The sequence below is a fragment of the Babylonia areolata genome, chromosome 4 (assembly GCF_041734735.1).
Source record: "Babylonia areolata isolate BAREFJ2019XMU chromosome 4, ASM4173473v1, whole genome shotgun sequence".
In the NCBI taxonomy this organism is placed as follows: domain Eukaryota; kingdom Metazoa; phylum Mollusca; class Gastropoda; order Neogastropoda; family Buccinidae; genus Babylonia; species Babylonia areolata.
This window is the reverse complement of record NC_134879.1, coordinates 10,756,871-10,778,251: the sequence shown is the minus strand read 5'-3', so window position 1 is coordinate 10,778,251 and position 21,381 is coordinate 10,756,871. Positions and strand designations below refer to the sequence as shown.

Genomic DNA, 21,381 nt, shown 5'->3' with positions numbered 1-21,381 from the left:
AACAAATGTAAATGCCCTGTCCATCCATCATTTCCCTCCCATCCACACACACCCTCCCCCCCCCCACCCCCTTCCCCACCCATTGCCCCCTTATACAAAAAAAAAAAAAAAGCACACATCTCAAATAAAATTGTCCTTGGCAATGGACTCGAAGAGGCAGAATCTGTGATGCACAGGGCCAAGGTTGTTGCAGGACCAGTTTAACCTGTGTTGTGCTCAAACTGCATGCAGATACAGACACTAAAACACAGTAAATCGGAGATTTGACATGCATGGTACAAAATATTTTGCTTCCATCAACCAACAGCAAGGTAGTAAGACAGTTTCCATTGACACATCACATAAGCAATTATATACCATACAGCTATAAAAAGTTGTTTGCCACTGTGCAAAACTAAAGCAGCTGAAAACATTCCATTCAAATGAAAAGTTTCAGATGACAACACAAAATGGGAAAAATCCGATCAACAGCACTCTAGTCAATGTAACAAAATCCTTAAATTCTGACAACATTAAGTTACTAGGATTTTTTTCTGTGATGCTTAACATTTTATGGAAGTTTACATTAATACAGGGTATTCAGATGTAGCATCATTTTACAGAAACGATTAACAACACATGCCAAGAAAAAAAAAAGGAAAGAAGTACACAATACTGTGAGACAATTGCTAAAGACATCCACCTAGCCACCGCTGAACATTGCACAACTAATTTGTATCTGGACTGACTGTACAAGACTACAATTAGATAAGAGAAAGAGAAAAATAAAGCATGCCTATATAACAGATGCACCTGTACTCTTTTGAGTCGTAACACTGAACAGAAACCTGACGGCAGCACTTTTAACCACTTGATTTTATTTTGTATTCTGCATGATGCGCTCCAGGAATAAAAACTTTGTAATATCATTGACTGAATGCGACACAAGCATTCAACTTGCAATTTTAAGGCTAAACTATACACCAGTTTCATTAATAAATGCAAATGAAAGCACTGCTTAAGAGTTGACCAACCACCATGTCCTTTAGTACTACAACTGTCAATAGGTGTATTAGTTACTTGCTTTGGGTTCCCCGTAACTCCAGGGTTTTTTGTTTTTGTTTTTCCCACAGGCTTCAGTTTAAAAAAAAAAAGAAAGAAAAAAAAAGCTCAACACAAAAGCAAAACAAAGACGAACATTTAAAAAAACACCTTTCTCATGTATAATTATTACAACAGCAAAAAAGCATTCAGTCGTTTGAATATGACATTTGAAGTGCTGTTGATTTACTCTTTAGTAAGCTGACTGTTTCAATGACACCCCCATAACCCCCAAAACAAAACAAAAAAGTTCACTTTTTGAAGTTTCCAGCCATGGTCAGTGTCAACTGATTCTCCATCATGACTCTTTCATGGGCTTGGTAAAGTGCATTGCTAATGTAATTCAACAGCTTCATAGTCAATTCTGTTGTTGACCAAACTCCTGAAGAGTGCTGGCCTGACAAAATGTTACAACAAAAATTTGAAACTGAGCTCATTATGTTGAGATATTACTATCAGAACAGCAAACTTGTATTTAAAATATCACACATTTACTGTTTAAACAAAGTGCTCAATGAAAGTCATACTATTCTGTGCTATAATATGGTGTTTAAAGGTTTGCCATTTTTTTAATACATTTTTTTTTTTTTACTGCAGTCACACAAACATATCAAATTAGCTGACAATTAGAAACAATTTGCTGTCTGCTTATTTTCACTCATGCCAATCATTGGTAAAAAATAATTTCCTGTGCTTGATGCCTTGACAAGAGCATGAAATTTCAGTTGATGTTGTGTATGTGTAAGGATAGACGGTTATGAAAGCCACATGATGTCTTAATTCTTTCACAAACTGTTTGTAGATACCTGTATGAATAATGTGCACATGGTTTCACAGAAAATGACCACTCTAACCTCCCCTGCCTAAGATCTGGACAGTCAATCATATCATTAACAAAATGTGTGTGATTTTTTTTTCCATTACATTTTTTTGATATCTACCTCTGAAGATGATTTGTCCTTACTTTAATACAAGTGTATTTCCTTGTACCAAATTGAAATGTCAAATCATTAAGCTTATTTTTACTGTTGCACAGACTTATCACAAAATGGGAAACTGCTGACACAAGAGCCCATGGAGTCCTGCATTCCCCAGTGTGTGAGTGAATGTCAAAGTAATGTGACAGTGGCGGCAGTGCTGTCGTCCTCAAAACATCAAGAGGACGAGGACACGGCCAGCTTCTTCAGATGCTCCATGAACACTTGAAGGCTGACATCGTCTGTCAGGACAGAGGCACCAGATTCCTGCAACAATACAACAACAAAAACTGAACCTCTGGCTTTTATATTTTAAGTGGAGAAACTTCATTTCAGAGAGACTGTCAACACTAAAGCATGTTTAAAACGTCATAATGCTGACAAATGTGACACTCATGAGTGGCCTAATAAGAGAACCTGGAATATTTTTTAAAAAGGCAAAAGACATAAGAACTGTAGGAGATTCACAGACTGCTGAACTGATTAACCATTCTTGTGCTGACATTAAAAGAGCACTCTATATATGAAGAGAGAAAGTCCAAAACATCCATGACCATCCAATCCTCGTCACTCACAGGGTATGGCTTGAAGAGTCACTGCAACATCCACATAGACAGGTGATGCATGTGGGGTAGTGTTCTTCATTGCAATAAATCTTGCCAGAGCTGACACTCTTGTAGTGTTCTTCAGTGCAATAAATCTTGCCTGTGCTGACACTCTCTCTTTGATATATTTACTGGCTAAAAAATGCATTCATGCAGGTGGGTGATTTTATGGGTATATTCATCTTTCTCTTAATCACTTACACTAGCAGTTTCCAAGCAACAGTCAATGTGGGTAAAAGTACTCTGTCAGACTGTGTGATGAACTTGCATGTTTCAGCTATCTCATTTTGGACAGTGAATGAGTGAAACATAGAGAGCCACAGAGAGAGAGAGAGAGAGAGAGAGAGAGAGAGAGTCTTACAGCCACATAACAATCTAAAGGAGAAAGAGATTCCTGTCTTTTCCAAAGAGTCAAGCCAGGTATCTATCATTTTGTATGCACTTTTCTTTTTTTTCAGAAGTGTCTGTGAAAACATTTACATCACGCTCCTCTGAACCTCAGCAATTTTAGACAAAGCATGTTTGTTCTAACATCACAACACCAACACAGAAGAAAAGTACCCCTGAATATCAAAATCAAATGGACTTGAGTCATTGTCCCTGACTTGATCAAAGAATCACCCAAGAAGTCATCCACCTGTCCTACCATCTGCAGTCTGATCTTGTGTGTGCTGATCTTTAACGCCATATAAAATAGGATTTGATACAGATACTTACACATCCTCATCGCAGACCAAGCTCTAAGCCCTTTACAAACACAGTCATTTGCACAACAGGCTGTCTACCTGGGTAGTCTACCAAGAGCACTCATCATTTGGTTCCTGTGTCATTCAGTCATGTTTCAGTCACACACCCACATACTCAGACATGCAACTTTTTACTTGTATAACCGTTTGTTTATTATCCTGCCATTCAGGCAGCCATACTCCGTTATCGGTGGTATGCATGCTGGGTATGTTCTTGTTCCCATAACCAATCAAATGCTGATAGATCTTTAACATGTGTATTTGATCTTCTGCGTGCATATATACATGAAGGGAGTTTAGGCACTAGCAGGTCTGCACATATGTAGAGCTGGGAGATCAGAAAAATCTCCATCCTTAACCCACCAGGTGCACCAAGGATCAAACTCGGGAAACTTGTACCACCACAAAATGCTACAACCAGGACCAGGACCAAAGTACACTGAGAGTAATGCCCCAACCCTACAGACACCCGTACAACATGGAACCCACCACCTCAGCTAGCAGCAAAGTGAGAACAATCGCAAAACATGGATATAATGGTAAACCAAACACCATGACAACTTGAATAAACATTGAAATAACTCCATGATAAACACTAACAGTTTTTTTTTTAATTCACTATCATATTAAAAAATAACATGGAAGTCACCGCTTGTGTAAAAATTAACATACACATCACTTTCTTTTCCAACTGTGACAGATAAATCTCATAAAAACAAAACGATTGTTTAATTTCTACTGATAACTTTCTGATGACTTTTTGCAGTTGATGATAAATAAAAAAAAACATGAGAGCATGCAAAGAGATGAAGAGTAATGGGAGGGGGTATAGAATGATTGGTTAAGAATGATATATCTGCCACATGTGATTTCTGGCATTCACAGACATGCAAAACCATTCCTCCTTGACATAAAGCATGATAAAAAGAAGGGGGTAGGAAATCCCATGCCAAACAACAATAAATGAAGATATGGTTATCACTAAAATGGAGTGAAGGGGGGAGGAGACCAGGAAAAGACACCACATACAAAACAAAGAAAACCATAAAAAAATCTATATCCCTTCTTCCATCCCTTTTCCTTCAATATATAATAATTCCAGTACCTCAGGCCCACCGGTTGTGACAATCTACATCAAAAACACAGGAATTAATACATGTGAAGTTACAAAGGTTCATAACAACTTCAAATAAACTGACATGAAGTGATGAACACCTATTTAACGTTGAAATAGGAGTAATATTCAAAATGTTTCTTCCTGGAGGAAAATTCAGTTACTTCACATGAAAGTGGGAGGAATGTTTTAATATTCTAGAATTAAATACCTTACATGTGGTAGGGATATTGTAAAATGGCTTGGACTTTTGTGAGTCTTTTCCAATGGATATAATAAAAAATTGATCAACTCAGACAAACCTCCATTATCTTTAACAAATACTTCAATTATCCCAAAAGCCAGAATCAAAAATATTCTTATCTGTCAATCCCTTTTATTGCTGACACACAATACAAAATAATACACACACATAATCTGTAAACACTAGAGAAAAAACTGATTCTGATACACAACAACACTATTCAATCTATTATCTATAAACTTAAAATAATAAAACATGTCTGTGCACAAATAAGCTTATTATGCCCAGCTCATGCCGCAAAAATCATATTGCACAGCAAATGTTTGGCTAAACATGCAAATCACGCTGGACCACCCAGGATAGTACTGACCTGTCCAAAGCCATACATGTTGTTGTGTGTCTGTGAAGGGTTCACTTTCGACAGCAGGAAGCGAGCCTGAAACACAATAGTCATATTGTTGTCTGCTATCAAATAATCTGAATAGACATTTAAAATATCCCGAAATACACATAAAAATCAAATTCAAAAACTTTTTTTTTTTAATCTGCATATATACAGATGGGAGATCAAATGAAAATCTCAACTCAGATTTGTCATTTTCAAACCAACAATAAACAAGTACAATACCTTTTGCTTCTTGAAATACAGAAAGGTAACCAACCTCAAGTCACTGTTGCTAAGCTCTACCCACAAGTTTGCAAACAAGTAAATATAACTTTAAAAGGCCCACTGTTACAAATCAAGAGTTTACCGTAGCTTCTCAAAGAAAAGTCATTTAAATCTAAAACAAAAAACGTCATCACAAACTGACTCAGAAGACTGGCACTGCCACAGCAACTGATGACGATGATACAAACAAAACAAAAAGAAAACAATTGACACACACATCAAGAGACCCATCTGTGTACTGACCTGAGAGCCCCCAAACTCTGTGACTATGTATCTGGGCATGGGGAAGCGGGTTTGCAGGATCTCTTGGGCATCATCCACAGGGGCCTGAAGGAGCTGCTTGAAGTTTTCATACTCTGGTAAGTCAGCATACCCGGACTTCTTCCACTGGTCTATCGTCTGTCAAACACAAACATCTTTTTGTTTCCCTCTCTCTCTCTCTCTGACTAGCCAAAATGAAGATCTGCAAATACACTGTAAGCAGATAAACTAAATCATGATGAGCATCGCAGTATCAGGAACTCAGGTGACAAAAATCTGAATAACAAATCTGCCTAGATTCCCAAATCTGAAGTTCCATGAAATAAACTGAAATATGACAGAACCTTGCATGATTATGGTTTTGACACATGCATGGAAAATCACACACATGAATATGTGAAAACTGTCTTCCTTTAACTGTTACTGTTCTGATACATGCTGAGATGATCACACACACACACAAAACTACCAACCTTGAACATTTATGGTTCTCTTACACACACCAACACGATTTTTTAAAAACTTGTTCTCATTCATTTCAAATGAGCAAAGTGGTAAGCAATCACACTGACTAGCCTTATTTTGGTTACCCACTTACACTTTACAAAGAGGCACTGACCTCCCCATGATAGATGACTAGGTGGAAGAAGGTGTCCATCAGCAAGATGCGGTCAGCCTGCAGACTGTTGGTGTCCAGCAGTACAGGCTGAAATGGAACAAAACATCAAAGTACTTAGTAGATGTAGAAAACTGACATACAAGGGGAGGTGGTAGTGGTGGAGGGAGGGGCGGGTGGGTGTTTATTATACAACGGCAAAAGGAATGACTGCTTAGTGCTGAGCAAATGACCAGCCTAGGTGTCTTAGTACTGTGCCAACTGCAAAATTTGTACAACAAAGCAAATCGATAGACCCAAGTTGCTTTAATCTAGGACTGTAAGCACATTACCGCATACTATTACACCACAAGAACAGCAGTGCAATTAAAAAACCTGTCATGCTTACCTCTGGAGGACCATGGAAAGAATAGGCATATAGGATGGGCTGTATCATTATCAACGACTGGGTGAGATCTTCTATATCCAGCATGTGTCTGAAACAAAGTAAAAAGAGGATTAGTGTTACAATGCAACTGGAAAATGAGCTCCCACAGGTTTGAAAACAAACATTTTTAATCAGTATAAAATAAGAGCTATATTCATGGTAAATAACCTGTTACATTTTTTAACAAGTGTAACAGTTATGAGCTTACATTCCAAAATTTTGTTAGTAAGCATGTTGTAAGCATAGTCAAAGACACTAAGGGTATCATAATAGTGAATCTAAACAAAAGCAGAACTGCTGCATAATATCTGCACCACGAGAGCAGTCATATAAAAACTTTCATGTCCTTTAGGGAAAAGGAAATATTTATGACAAAAGCTATGGCACAAAGCATATTTTCTTCTATTCATCATCCATCCTGTACTCCTACACTACACTATAACAGGTATTTCACTAGCTATTCTATACATTCCTTACTGACAACCAACCTGTAATAGGAGGTTTCATCAGGGCTGTTGTTAAAGACCTGCAGGAACTGCGAGCGACGCAGGTGGAACATGAACTGTGGGTACAGTGAAAAGTTGTCTGAGAAGCGGAAGGAATTTGGGTCATCTTTGTGGTACTCTCCAAACTTCTGGCACTGAAATAGTGAACAATAAGATAGCCATGAATGAAAAACCAAATATCACCTCATGAAACAAATTTTCATTTTGACAGAAAACTCTATACAACCACAACATTTTTTCACTTTTTAGAGGGCAAAAATAAGTTATGAAAAAAGAGAGACCCATATGCAAGCTGTTAATGAAGCACAGAAGAGCGCACCTTAAACAACCTCCATACATACACTCACTTGCACTGATTCATGAACAAATTCTTCAATGTTTAACTAAAAGAACAGCCCACAAAACTCACCAGTCTGATGAGCATCCTGTCAAGCCAGCGCAAAACGTCTGGCCCGTCATCTGTCTCAGCACGGTACACAGCAATGCGGCCCATTAACACCGCCGCTGCCTCCTGGTCAAACCCTGCTGCTATGTGCTGGATGTTGGTGCTGGCATCAGCCCAGCTGCAATCCATATGAATGAATGAATGAATGCATGAAACTGATTTATATAGGGCTCAAACAAAATGCCACACTTAGGTTGTGTGTTCACAGCACCACCCTCACACAAAAACACAGTATCAAAAACAACAAGAAACAATCAAATGCTGACCAATGGCATGATACAATGAAATGCTGACCAATGGCATGATACAATGAATGGTTTTCACATCAAATCACATCAGTTTAAACATCAATGTTTCAGTTGTCAGGTACTTAACTTTGGGATCTCAAAAGTGAAAACTTGAGTCAAGCCCATACAAATATATAGGGTTTCCATCAGCCCTTTCCCTTTCTGTTGAATGCTATCACAAAAAATGCTGACAATGCCATCATCAGACCTTTTTCACAGTGCAAGGTCATGTCCTCATTCTGAAGAGCAAAAAAAAAGCTAACATTCCTCCATAGGTATTTTTCTTTTTTTCAAAATCAAGTCATCAGTATCGTGCAACTGATGGAGGAAAGTGGCAGAATGGTTACGATGCTTATCTGCCGATACAGTGTTGGTGAGGGACTGGACTCTTTCCCTGATCTCGCCCTCTCCATAGTTTGATTAGAAAATCAAACTGAGCATCTTGTTATTCCGATGAATAATTAAAGCGAGGTCCCCTGTGCAGCATGCACTTGGCGCACAAAAAAAGAACCCACAGCAGCAAAACGGTTGTCATCTGGCAAATTCCATTCCTATAGGTACACAAATATACATGCATGCACTCAAGGCCTGACTAAGCTTGTTGGGTTATGCTGCTGGTTATGAGGTGTAGCATATATAGATTTGTCCAAACACAATGCCTCCTTGAGAAACTGAAATTAAAAACATTTCTGACATGCTTTCTGGCACTTGGTGTACTAAAAACAGTTTATTTATGTTAAAAAAAAAAAAAGAAGAGAAAAATAGCCACAAATAACTGAGTTCATAAGAATCCATCAATGAGAAAGAACAACCCATACTTCAATGACAAATTTATTCAATCATAAGAAATGAAACAAAACATACTTCCTGGCCACTGTGGTGACCCTGACTCTGCGCTGACCACTGGAGTGCTGGTACTGTGTGATGAACTGCAGGTAGCCACGACCTCCCTGCGGTATGGGGGCATTGTGCTGGAACCAAACATTTCCTCCATTTAGTCGTACAAAATGTCTTGAAAATAACTGGGACACAACACATTTAGCTACAGATGATTACAGAATGTCTTGAAAATGACTAGGACAAAACACATTTAGTAACAAATCACTAAAAAAATGTCTTGAAAATAACTGAGACATCACACATTTCGCTACAAACCACTCTGTACTAACCACTACAAAATGTGTGAAAATAACTGGAACATTACACATTCAACTATAAAATCACTACAAAGTAATTTTAGAAAATAACTGTGACATGGCACATTTAGCTATGAATCACTGCAAAATGCCTGGAAAATAATTGAGACACCACACATCTAGCTATAAATTACTATAAAATGTCTTGAAAACAACTGAGACATGCCATATTTACCAACAAATCACTATCTCTCCGCATGGGATTTTTATGAATCTACTGGCTTCTAAAAAAAAAAAAAAGAAAGGAAAAAACCCAACCAAGATAACAAAGAAACAAATCACTAAGAACGTAAGATTATTCTCAAGCCTTAGACAATGACACAAACAAAAGCATACACACCTGATTGACCACCTCGAAGAAGACCCCCAAGGAGGTGTTGGGATACAGTCCACACATCTTCCACTGACATGTTCCTCCCAGACCAATCTCGGTGTCCGACACGGACTGACCCTTCACCCCCAGTGACACGCACGGCCCTATGGCTCCAGACACCTTCAGCTCTCGGGAAGTCTGTAATTACATCACACTATGCCTACCGGCTCCAAGAAACAATCATGGTGTAAAAAAAAATGTCAACTTTCCAAGAAACAAAAGAATTACTTGCATCCTGTTTCTAAAATTAGTAATTCTAAATATTTTCATCTTGTCTTTTTTACACCCTGAAAAATGAGAGAGAGAGAGAGAGAGAGAGAGAGAGAGAGAGAGAGAGAGAGAGAGAGAGGAACAGTATATGCTTTCAAGTGGTAAAACACAACTTCTCTCTGTATAAACTACTCATTATCAGAAAGTATGCAGCACAAAAACTATAATGTGTTTATCAAATTGCTTGGATTCAACTACACTGCACCACATACAATATGGAATGAATGCAGCAATCGAATGTCAACGATAACAACAAATTTGGAAGACCTATTCATCTGATGGCCTTGTTCATTTATATAATGAACAATACTGGCAGATGATAAATGCGCCATCAACACATGGCACTTACACTCACTCACTGCACACAGAGAATAAAGTCAGCCTAAAATGTGCAAGTTGGACGCTTTCCCCCAAACACTGATTCCCTCACAGAATACCAAAGAATGGAGGACATAACAGGACCACAAACAAATCCCAAATGTCACCTTCACTTCAAGTGTAGCTCCAAAGGCCATCCTGAACTCCCCCTTTTGGTCCTTAGAGAAGACACGCTGGAAGGTTTGTTTGAAAAGCGATGTGTTGAACGAGTCACCCATCACCATGTGACCACTGCAAGCACAAGTCAGTTCATGGCAACCATCACCCACTTTCTCAGGACCTTCAACAATTCTAGTTTTCAAAAGCCTGAGAAAAATCTCTATTTCAACATACACACATGCATACAATTCACAATTTTATTTATCTGTTTTATAAACAATAGTCCCCAGAATTAACAAAATTTCAAACAGAATGTTACACACATTTTCTCACTCACTTCCCTCCAGACACTTCCTATTTATTCTCTAAAACAATCTATTGTTACCTATAGTAAGAAACAAGAGCAAATCCTGCCACTTTTATAAATTATTTGGTGACCTGCATAAAGAAAACAAAATCAAACAAAAGCTGGAGGAAAAGGCCATCTCAAAGAGGCAAACATACCCTGTGTATTTGGGACAGAACTTCATCTCATGCAGGCCTGTCTGGTCCAGGGCACAGGAGTAGATGTCAATGACATGGCCATTGTTGGCCGCTCGGTTCCCAAGGGCCTCGTAGTGCTGAACAGTAGGAGTACATAATGTGAAAACACCCTTCAAGACTTTGATACACAAGAATCAAATACATAAGCGTAACAAATGTCAGTGCTACTGTATTTCAACAGCATTTTGTAATGAATGTTACTCAGCAACTTTATGATGGTACAGTCTTGTTCTGTTCCAAAAGCTGAGAAAGTGAAGAAATTAACATTCAAACTCATAGCATCACCTGTTTCTTAACCATTCGAGTGCCTATAAGACATCAGCTGACGTCCTACAAAAAGTGTTGCCATAGTGCCTATAAGACGTCCACTGATGTCCTGTAAATGTTCCGATTTTTCCTTCATAGGAGTTTGGTTCAATTAACATAAACAGACTCTGAACAGTTAGTTTGATGTGTCTGAATTATAAAAATACTATTTAGTATGTATACTGAAAATAGTATTTAAATGGACATATATCAGGAAGAAGGCCCCTTTCTACTCGATAATAATTTGCTAACTGACCATGTGATATGCGCATGGAAAAGGGGGTTGCATCATGTGCAAAAAAATGCAATGACAACTGTGTCCAGAAAAGCAAATAGTCACAGTCAGCAGATTTACACAGTTCTGAAAGCTCTGGTTGTGATTATGGACAACTTTCGTGATAGAGAAGGATCTCTCTAGTCTGATGATTGGTTTGAAAACGAAGGTGGTTGACAACAACAGTGATGAAACTGACAGCCCGTTTGATATTAATTTAGTCCATCCATCGTCAGACAGCGTTTTTGAACAAGTGGCTATGACTGACAGAATATGTGCAGCCAGCGTTGAAGAAGGGGAGGAGAGGGAGAGGAGTGATGTAAGACGATAGGTCGCATGCCAGCCAGAGGTCATCAAGAGGGCGTGGCTTTTGGGAAGAGAGTACTCACATTTCAAAGCAGACAGAAGGGAATCGACAGCTGCCAATGCCCCACGATTTTCATTAAACGCAGGGCTGAACCTGCACTGGCCGTGAAACACGTGCTTTTAGTTTTTAACGCTTTTTTTTGTTTGCTGAATCAGATGGAAGACTTGTTTAAGAGGTGGCAAGCCGGATGCACCGCAGACACTTTAATCTGCCCACGTGCAACTTGAAAGGAGTGAACGTCATCAAAGAACTTCACCCTCTCACTTGCAAACATTCTCTGCAGTCAAAAAGCTTGCCAGCTCAGTTTCTGAGACGGTGATTGACCTTTCACGTTGACTTTACCCACCTTTGTCACTGTTGGGGCAGTCATTCACTTATATGTCTGCAGGAGCTGTGATTTGTTTTCATAACTTTTGCCTGTTTTAATTACTTCTTCAGGTGTAATCTGATAATAGGCATGCTATTTCTAGCTGTATTTTGTTTCTTTTACTTTATGGATGTCATTATGTAGAGGTGGAAATAAACTTTTTTGTTGCACAAAAATTATTATCTGGACTTTATATGCCTGAACAGTTACCTCAATCAACCTAATTGGGAAAAAAGCCCAAAAGCAGAATCTACACTCATTTTCCTTCATAAAAACGTTTACTTTCTTTCTGTATCACCCATAGCTTTTGTGCTAGAATTTTCTGTGATTTATTTCGCCCCGAATCCTCAAAATTCCCTGGCAAGGGGAGAGCACTTTTTAAATTTTTTATACAAAATTATCTGGCACTGAACTGGTTAAACAATCCATAGAAACAATCCTTTTCATGCCTATGCTCAGAATGTTTTTCAATGCTTAAACAAGCTAACTTTTTCATCCTTTCAAAGAACTCAGTCTGACTTAAGATCTGAAATCAGAATATCTGAAAGCAAACACCTCAATATCTTAATTGAACCAATTAAAAACAACAACGACAAAAACCTCCCACCAAATGCAGAGCACTGACCTTCATTGCCTTCTTCATGTACTTGCAGTTGTCCTTTTCAATGTCATGGTGGGATCGGATGGGATGCTTCAGTTCATCTCCAACCACCATGCCAGGCCCCTGGGTGCACGGACCTCCCAGAAACAGCATGACCCGGGCTCCCGTGTTGGGGAAAGTGCACTGGAACATTCAGGTTCACCAGTTTTACGTTTAGTTCACAACTGAGATTTGCCTCTCAAAAACCAGAATGCTGCACATATCATATCCCATGTTAAGGAAACAGCCACAAGACAATAAACCTCTCCATCTCTCATCCCCCGACTGGAACACACTACCTTATAAAAAAAAAAACCTTTAGTCAATGATACATCTTCTAATAAGTAAAAGAGTACACTTTCAGGTCAAAAAGAGTACATGTGTTTCCACCAGTTTTCACTCACAGGCACTCAATCACAAATATTTCACCACTGTAGTGAATAAACAAAAAGAATGCACTCTTATATTCTTGTATGCCAGAAGTTAAAAGAAAACTTTCAGTGTGTGTTGTTAAAAACTTATTTTCATGCAAAAGATACAGAAATCCTAAGCCCTTGCTCCCACCTCCAGGAGTCCCACAGCGATGGAGAGGGCCACGCCAGCTGAGCGGAGAGGTCGCTTGCCCTGGGCCACAGGCCAAGGGTCACGCTGCAGCTCCCCCAGCAGATCAGTCAGACTCATGTCACACTTGTGAACTGGCTGAAGGAATCTGTCATGCAATCATGTCATGCAATAAAGGAAAGTTTACATAACCTATACTTTTCTAAAAGGAAAATGAACACTCTATCCAATTATCACAATTTCACATGAATTTATTGTCTTAAGAGAATTCCTATTATGACACAAATGGAAATATCCGCCCCAGAGCCCATTTTTGCACACCGGAAGGCAATGTAAATTTCCGTCCTGGGCACTCAGTGGCAAAGTTCTCAGCAGGAAATAGGTAACAGAAAAGGAAAAGAATTATCTACAATTAAAAGGAGACAATAAAGAAAATATTTTAACACTGAAAATGGAACACACATTCACAGCGCAAGACACTTCAAACAATGACACTGATTATGGCAATTTTTGTTTTCAATGGAAGAAGAAGACAGACCAGCAATCATTTTGTACAAATCACCTTGTTTCTTGTTTCTGACCTGTTAGACGGCAACTGGAACTGTTGCTGAGGTGCCTGCGGTCCTCTCTGCTGCTGCTGTGCTGGGCCTCGGCCAATTCCCAGCATTTCCTGTCACAAAACCACAACCACTAGAGAAATTCACAAGGGCACAGAAAATTTTGGACATGATCCATGGGTATCACATAGCAAAAGTCATATTTTTCACGTACTGATTTTTTCAAAAAGTTATAAAGAACCCTGAGTATACATAAATGGTGAAAAAAAGAAAAAAAGAAAAAAGAAACACATGTAAAACAAACATGAATAAACAAATACAGCCATGTACAGAACAAACAATGCTCCGTATGATTTTTTTCTGACAACCAAGAAACTGCTCTATCAGGTGCAAAGCTTACTACCTATCTTCACTGACGATTTAAAAACAACAACATTTAAGTCCACATAGCACTTTTAGCTTTCTTTAATGCAGGTCTAGCAAACATAACAACTCCTTTCCTATGTCATATTACAATAAATAAATTAAATATGGTCATTTCCTCTACCATCACTCATCATTCACTACACTTAAACAATATACACACTCATCATTTCAATTAGGTTACTGTCATAATGACTCTCATCACCATCTGATGGAGGATGAATTACCTGTATCTGTTTGGCGTTCAGGTCTTTGGTACCTCTGAAGACATAAGATTTGGAAACGCCTTCAGATCCCAGTTCATGCACTTGGACCATCTTGCCAAAGGTGATCAGACCAATCAGTGCATTTGGAGGCAACAGGCTCAAAGACATCTGCAAAGATTCCTGTCAACAGATGGCAAATGCAAATGTTAATGTTTAAATTAAACAAGAGAGGCAAGGCTTTCAAGACTCACTTGTGATACACTTAAAAAAAAAAAAAAAATCTAATCATTAAAATGTGTTCTGTATTTGTTATTATAAAGCTTTGGGTTAAAAAAAAAAAAAAAAGAAAAAAAAAAAAAAAAAAAAAAAGTCCTGACGGCAGATTCGAACACAGCATGTTCAGGTGAGAAGAAACTGTCTTACCCAATACACTATCATGGCTCCTTAACTGACGTTAAAAAATTTAACATTTAAACATGCTTTTTTAAGGGCAATAATCGACTGCGATATTTGCAGTGAGAATGCTGTTTAAATCATATTATTCTGGTGTATCTTGGGCATTCAAAAAATCTTTAAGGGCAATTAAGAATTCCGCGGTAAAGGAGACATGGCTATCGCCCCAATCACACCGCAACATTTAGCCGTTTTCTCTGGATCTAGATAGATGTACAAGTTTAGTTACACCCGCCAGGAATGTATGACACAGTCGATTCAATTTCTCTTTTATGTTCAGTCTAGTTTTATAGTTTTAAAGTTGATACGAAAATTGAATATTTTGTTAAACTAATAACATGTAGAGCCAAGTACAAGTACTTCTAAACGTCGTATGAAGTGAAAAGGACTTCATTTTTAGAAAAGTCAAGACTGGAAATTTGTACATTTCATCAAGGGTATTAACTCTCATGGTTTATTAATTTTAACTGTGAATTCTGACTGATTTTGTTGACATTTTTATGGCAGTTTGGGGCATAATCCAGTAAGTGATGAGGCGTTCACAAATCTTTCTCTGAATAAATATTTAACGGTCTCCTTCTCAAACTTTTCATCACATGTTATCGTGTATTGTCGACTGAATATAGGATTGAATGGGCAGGTCAACAACTTGAAACAAAATGGCGTCCTTCATGCTCGCTAGGAATATGAGCATACGCTTTGAATATGTATAAATATGTGTACGCAATTGATTTTTGCCCATGACCTTTATGGCTCAGCCAATAGATCTATAAAGTCCACTCGTCATATTAAGTATTTTCCGAAAAAGACCAACTGGGTGAATGAACATAGTGAAAGCCCTGTACACTGAGAGTAAAACACACAAGCTTTTTATGTATTGAGTATAATTTCAAAATGTAATGTTTAAGATGAGAAAGATCAGTTTAAAGCAAATTAACCCCACTAGCATTAATTACAGATTAATTTCCCTTTTTTACTATCTGCACCAAAGTCATGCACCAGAAATATAACTTCCATGCTTTGCGAAAGAAGTTCCTGTTTGAACAAAAACATGATAAAAATGACTGCTCTTGTTGCTGTGTCTGAATATCAGATCAAAGTGCCAAGTTTAAAGAAAAAAAAAAAAAAAAAAAAAACAGTAAATTCAGTTTGCACATTATTTGGCTTCTTTTATTTTTTGTGTGCCCATCCCAGAGGTGCAATATTGTTTTAAGCAAGATGACTGAAAAGAACTGAATTTTTCCTATTTTTATGCCAAATTTGGTGTCAACTGACAAAGTATTTGCAGAGAAAATGGCAATGTTAATGTTTACCACGGACACACACACACACACAACAAAACACTGGTTTAAAACATACTCACTTTGTTTATACAAGTAAGTCAAAAAAGCTAATGTTCAGATGGAAAATGACTGTTCTGCCCAGTCTACTATGCAAGAAAGAAAAAAAAAAAGCTTTTTTAAAATTCAAAATGTGTAATTTATATATCACATGCCACTTGAACAGGTACTGATAACAATACAAATAATTGAAACATCTCAAGAATCTGAGACAACACATTCAGATAATCACTTGCAACCAGTTACACAATCATTCATGAACTTAGGTCTAAAACAAAAAGACACACACACACACACACACAGGAGTGACATTAATCATACACACACAGAACAAAGAGTTTCATTAATCATATGAACACTCTCTCTCTCTCTCTCTTTCACACACACAGACACACACACAGGAACTGTCAATCACACTCACACACACACTCACACACAAAGATCAAGGAGTCTCACTGATATAACACACAGTGACAAACACATACAGACACACTCACTGATCGACAGTTCCAATTCCATCATCTTTACCTTGACAGCCTGCAGGTCCTCCTCCTCCATGCAGGTATCCAGCACAATCAGGAAGATGGGCGGGTGACATGTGGCTCTCTGTAGGGACACATACTTGGGCTATTTCACGTCAATCTTTCGTCTTCAAGAAATGGTGAATGTAACAAAACGTACAATCTAAATAAAGTTGTCTGACCACTGTGTGGTGTCCATGGGTTTCCCTTTCCCTGAGTCATTATTTCAATAGTAACCCACTGGTTCATTACAGTAAATGGTTTAAATCAATAACTGGACTGAAACTTATTTTTCAAGAAACCCAATGATGATGACTGAATGCAAATATTAAAATCCGGCAATCATAATAAGCAGTCATGGATATGATCAGATTGCAACCAAATCAAAAAACAACAACAAAACACCACTAATCAACACATCTAAAAGCAAAGAGAGAGAGAGAGACAGAATTACATCAAACAAGTTTTCTTTGATTGGTTTTAGCAGAAAAGAATAAACAAGAGAGGCAAAGTCACTCATACTTGCACACTCACACACACACACACTGTTGTCCATTAGGATTATACTTACTGTAATTGTGTACTCCAAAGTAGAAAACTGTGGAATTATTTCAGCTGGTTGATGTTGTTCTGAAATTGCGGCATACTGAGGAGGAAACTGAAAGAGATAAGAAAAGAAAATGTTTATGAACAAACAGAACACAAACTTGTGCACTAAAACATGCACACAAACATACACACACATATTCACACACACACACACACACACAAACTACACATCAACAATATGCCATTATTATCATACTTACCGGGTTTCTTTGATAGCAGAAATTGCATGCCCACATCTTTGCCCTGTAGTCGATTTGACTGAAAGAGAAAGAGGAAATGGAAATAGGTCAAATAATGCCAGTTAAAATTAATTTCATTCTAAATTATTTTTTATACCACGTTATCACTATTTGCAATGTTTTCTAATATTGTAACAAGTTCAAATTTATTCACACACACACACACATATATATTCTACTTCTCTGAATTTATAATTAGCTGATAAAACACCATTTATATTGTATTAGTTTTACTATTACTGACACAAAGTCATGATAATGATTAAAAAACAAAACAAAATCTCACCAAAATGGGTTGAGAATGGCCCTGCAGGTTGGGCGAGTGCAGAGAACTGGGTCATACTGAATGGGTGGCAAATCTGGCCTCTCTTTTAGAGGGGTGAATAGGCATCCAAGGGGTACAACCATGCGTGTCGCTTCCAAGCGACTGGATGGGAGAACATTCCAACTGAACCTCACTCCATCCCTGTCTTCATTTTGCTGTATGAACTCTTGATACGTGGCCATGCTGGAGACCTAGCTGCAAAAAAGTATTTTGACAAAGCAAAATGAACATTAAAGCAAATACACCACTCTTGTCACAAATACAGAATAACAAATTTTCATACCATGATGATTCATGCAAGTCTGGCTAACACTAAGACCAGTAACAACCTTTAGCTTCACACACACACACAAAAAAAAAAAAAAGAAAGAAAGAAAGAGGGGGGAGGGGAAGTGGGGGGGGAAGCCACACTTCTCATTATATTGGACATCCATTCAAGCCAATCTGACTACTATTGCAGACCCTCGCATTAGGTTAAAGTTTACAAACTTTAACCCTCAAAGTGCTGGATATAATAAAACATACTTCCAGAAATCATGCTTAAAACAAAGGGATAGTTTGCCTCCGCTACCTGTGCTCTGATTTGGGGCATTTGTATGCTTATCAGTAAGAATAAATAGGTAAACCTATACATTTTTGGAAAGTAGAGTGAATGAAGAATCAGATAAAAGTAAGAAAAAGGCTGTACCTTGTAAGTAGTTGGAGATATTCCACAGGATATAAACAACAAATTTTGCAAACTTGTTTTCCAAAAACGTCAACCACAATGTTTATAGGTATTTTCACATCTTTTATAGAGTCAAAATATCAAAATTGGCATTAAACTGTGCAGAAAATGTTCTGGCTGCAGAATCATGAAATGAATATAACTGAAACAATGAAATTATAAGCACTGTATTATTTGTTTGAGACACACCCACCGACGCCACGCACGCGCACATCTACAATACTTTATGCAAACACAGGCAAAAACAGAAATAAATGTTTTCTTTTAGCTCATGTTGCTTTCAAAAGCAGCAAGAATGCTTTAAATCAAAATAATTTCCAGTTTTCTAGCTTGATTTGGTCAAGAAATCACAATAGACCCATGCCTAACCCACTTTACCACCCCTCCCCACCCCCATCACCCACCCCCCAGTTTTTGTGGCTGGAGACACAAAACTGAATGAACAACAAGCAAGCCAGCATGCCCAAGTGTCAAAATAACAAAGCCGTTTTCACCAGAATCCCTGTCAGCAAATGAATCATCACTAGTGACAAGGTCACTCATTTCCTGAGCTTTGTCAACTTCAGTGTCACTCATTGTTTACAAAAAATACGAAGATCTGGACTTATAAACTCGGCCAAAGTTTGTGCAAACACAAGCAGGGAGGCAGTAACACCAGAACGAGGCAGTTTTACGAAGGCTGCCGAGCATAGCCGTACGATGTCGGACCTTATGTAAACAGAGCCACGATCGTGGCCCATCGCACTTTACCGGGAAAGCCACGATCGTGGCTCATCGCGCTCTCCGGGTTAAGAAATAAATTCATGTAAAAATGAGTAAAGATTGTAAAGCTTCCAGAAGTTTAGAAAATGCCAGAGCAGCTACTGAAGCTGGAAGAGAATTCCATAACAAGGTAATAAATGAGAAGCTTTACCCTGTTATCTATAGTGGATTTATGTACTTGACATTAGTGACAAGAAGAAAGACATTAAAAAGTTGGCAACAGTATCAATTGGAAGAGTTTGTGGGCATAGTTTATGCAGATGAAGACGCTATTCAGTATTCTATCAATGGTCAGTTTAACCTCTACTCAAAAATGTAATTCCCCTGACAGTTCTCTACGCCTATCACAAAGTGCGTTTCCTGTTCAACACAGAGCAGATCTTCACATTCAAAGCAAAAGCAACTGGAGCTCATTGAAGGAAACAGTTTTAACAGCAACACAGAATTTTTTTTTTTTTACTGCTTTCGAAGCAGTTCAAAGCATCGGTCCCAGATCATTTTAGAACCCTAACCTATCCTTAGAGTAACTGTCAAAGGGGGGAGTGGAGAGTATGACCATCTATCACTATGACAACAACCATCTTGCCTAATCAACTATAGTGGAGTTTACTTGGCCACAATCACTTTGACAGCTGATTCCATCTGTAATAATGTTCACCAGTGACTGAGTGATTTACAAGGCAACAGAAGGAAAGATAGATGGCAATATTCTGCAATAAAATCAGGTGTAGCAGGGATTTAAGTCAATCTTGTCAGGATCTACAAAAAGTGCAGAGATTCAGGTCGATCCTGGATCAACGTCAAGCTACTTAGAAAATGAAGTAAGGAAATTCAAACTGCCCACCGCAAAATGACCAAATCAGACACATGTAGTAGTTTTCTGGCATACTGACTGATGATGAACTATCAATTCGTGACTGTAAAATGTTGGAGAATTATCTAGATTGCTGGAACAGGCAATCAAAAGCGACTTCCCCTGACCAATGGCAGAACAGGCATTCAGTCTATAGGTTCAGCCAACTGTTGGCAGAACAGGGACACAGTCCATAGCTCAGCCAACTATCTGTGGAAAAGCGTAGTCTATCAGTCTTCAGCAGATCTTGCCATGGCAATGTCGGTGATGTGCTGGGTACACTCAACAGTGCTAAAACTCCAGTAACTTTAGAATGTTATTTGTCACTATTGCTTTAAACACTCACTACTGACACAGTTTCAGTTTCACTTTGTCACAGGTAGCATTAAAAGTAATACAACTATGTAAGTCATGACAGTTTATGTCTTATCCAATTATTAAGGCCGTCCTGATATACAGTGGTATATATGCTTTAAGTTTGTCCAAAGTCCTATGTTTGTATTTAAATGAATCAAATTTGTGAAGTGACTTAGCAGACGACTCAAGACGAACTGATGATGGGTCACATGAAGTCATGTTACTTCTAACTTTTCCCTGGCCATAGACAGAAAACACGTAAACAGAGGATTCAATGTGAGTTTTATAATCATAAGTAGATAAATGTCGCACAGATTTAGTAACATCAATAAAAATCTAATGTATAACAGTACTTATCGAGAAAACAATTGCGAATCCGTTACCGATGTTAGTCTGCTTCGACTATTTTTTGGTGACCATGGACATGAACTGCGAAGTAAAACGCTGACCAAATTTTCATACATCAAACAAATGTTCTAGGTAGAATGCCAGCTTCAGCTGAGAGCACACGGTTTTAACAACTTACCCTTGACCACGTCAATCGTGTTCAGTCACTTATAACCCTTCGAAGATACCGTCGACGTGCGAACAACCCCACTGCCACGTCTGTTTACCCACAATGCTCTATTGGCATGAAAATTACTCTTCCGGTTGGTC

At 38.2% G+C, this 21,381-nt stretch overlaps 1 protein-coding gene across 2 annotated transcripts; it reads right to left on the bottom strand.

Annotated features, from left to right (window-relative positions):
• Window positions 1-60: 60 nt before the first annotated feature.
• Window positions 61-21,349, bottom strand: LOC143280853 (protein transport protein Sec23A-like). Of its 2 annotated transcripts, XM_076585573.1 has the most exons (21): window positions 21,251-21,349; window positions 17,987-18,220; window positions 17,662-17,719; window positions 17,424-17,510; window positions 16,860-16,937; window positions 14,560-14,718; window positions 13,934-14,022; window positions 13,356-13,500; window positions 12,777-12,935; window positions 10,799-10,914; window positions 10,303-10,426; window positions 9,515-9,685; window positions 8,843-8,949; window positions 7,656-7,809; window positions 7,229-7,380; window positions 6,702-6,789; window positions 6,317-6,403; window positions 5,680-5,835; window positions 5,137-5,202; window positions 4,514-4,537; window positions 61-2,324 (listed from the first exon to the last, which is right to left on the bottom strand). In XM_076585573.1, the coding sequence occupies exons 2-21, from the start codon at window positions 18,205-18,207 to the stop codon at window positions 2,235-2,237; spliced, it is 2,331 nt and encodes a 776-aa protein (XP_076441688.1). In that variant the 5' UTR covers window positions 18,208-18,220; window positions 21,251-21,349; the 3' UTR covers window positions 61-2,234. The 2 variants fall into 2 exon arrangements, with proteins under 2 accessions (XP_076441688.1, XP_076441689.1); XM_076585574.1 differs by lacking the exon at window positions 4,514-4,537 and having other exon boundaries at window positions 62-2,324.
• Window positions 21,350-21,381: the final 32 nt, after the last annotated feature.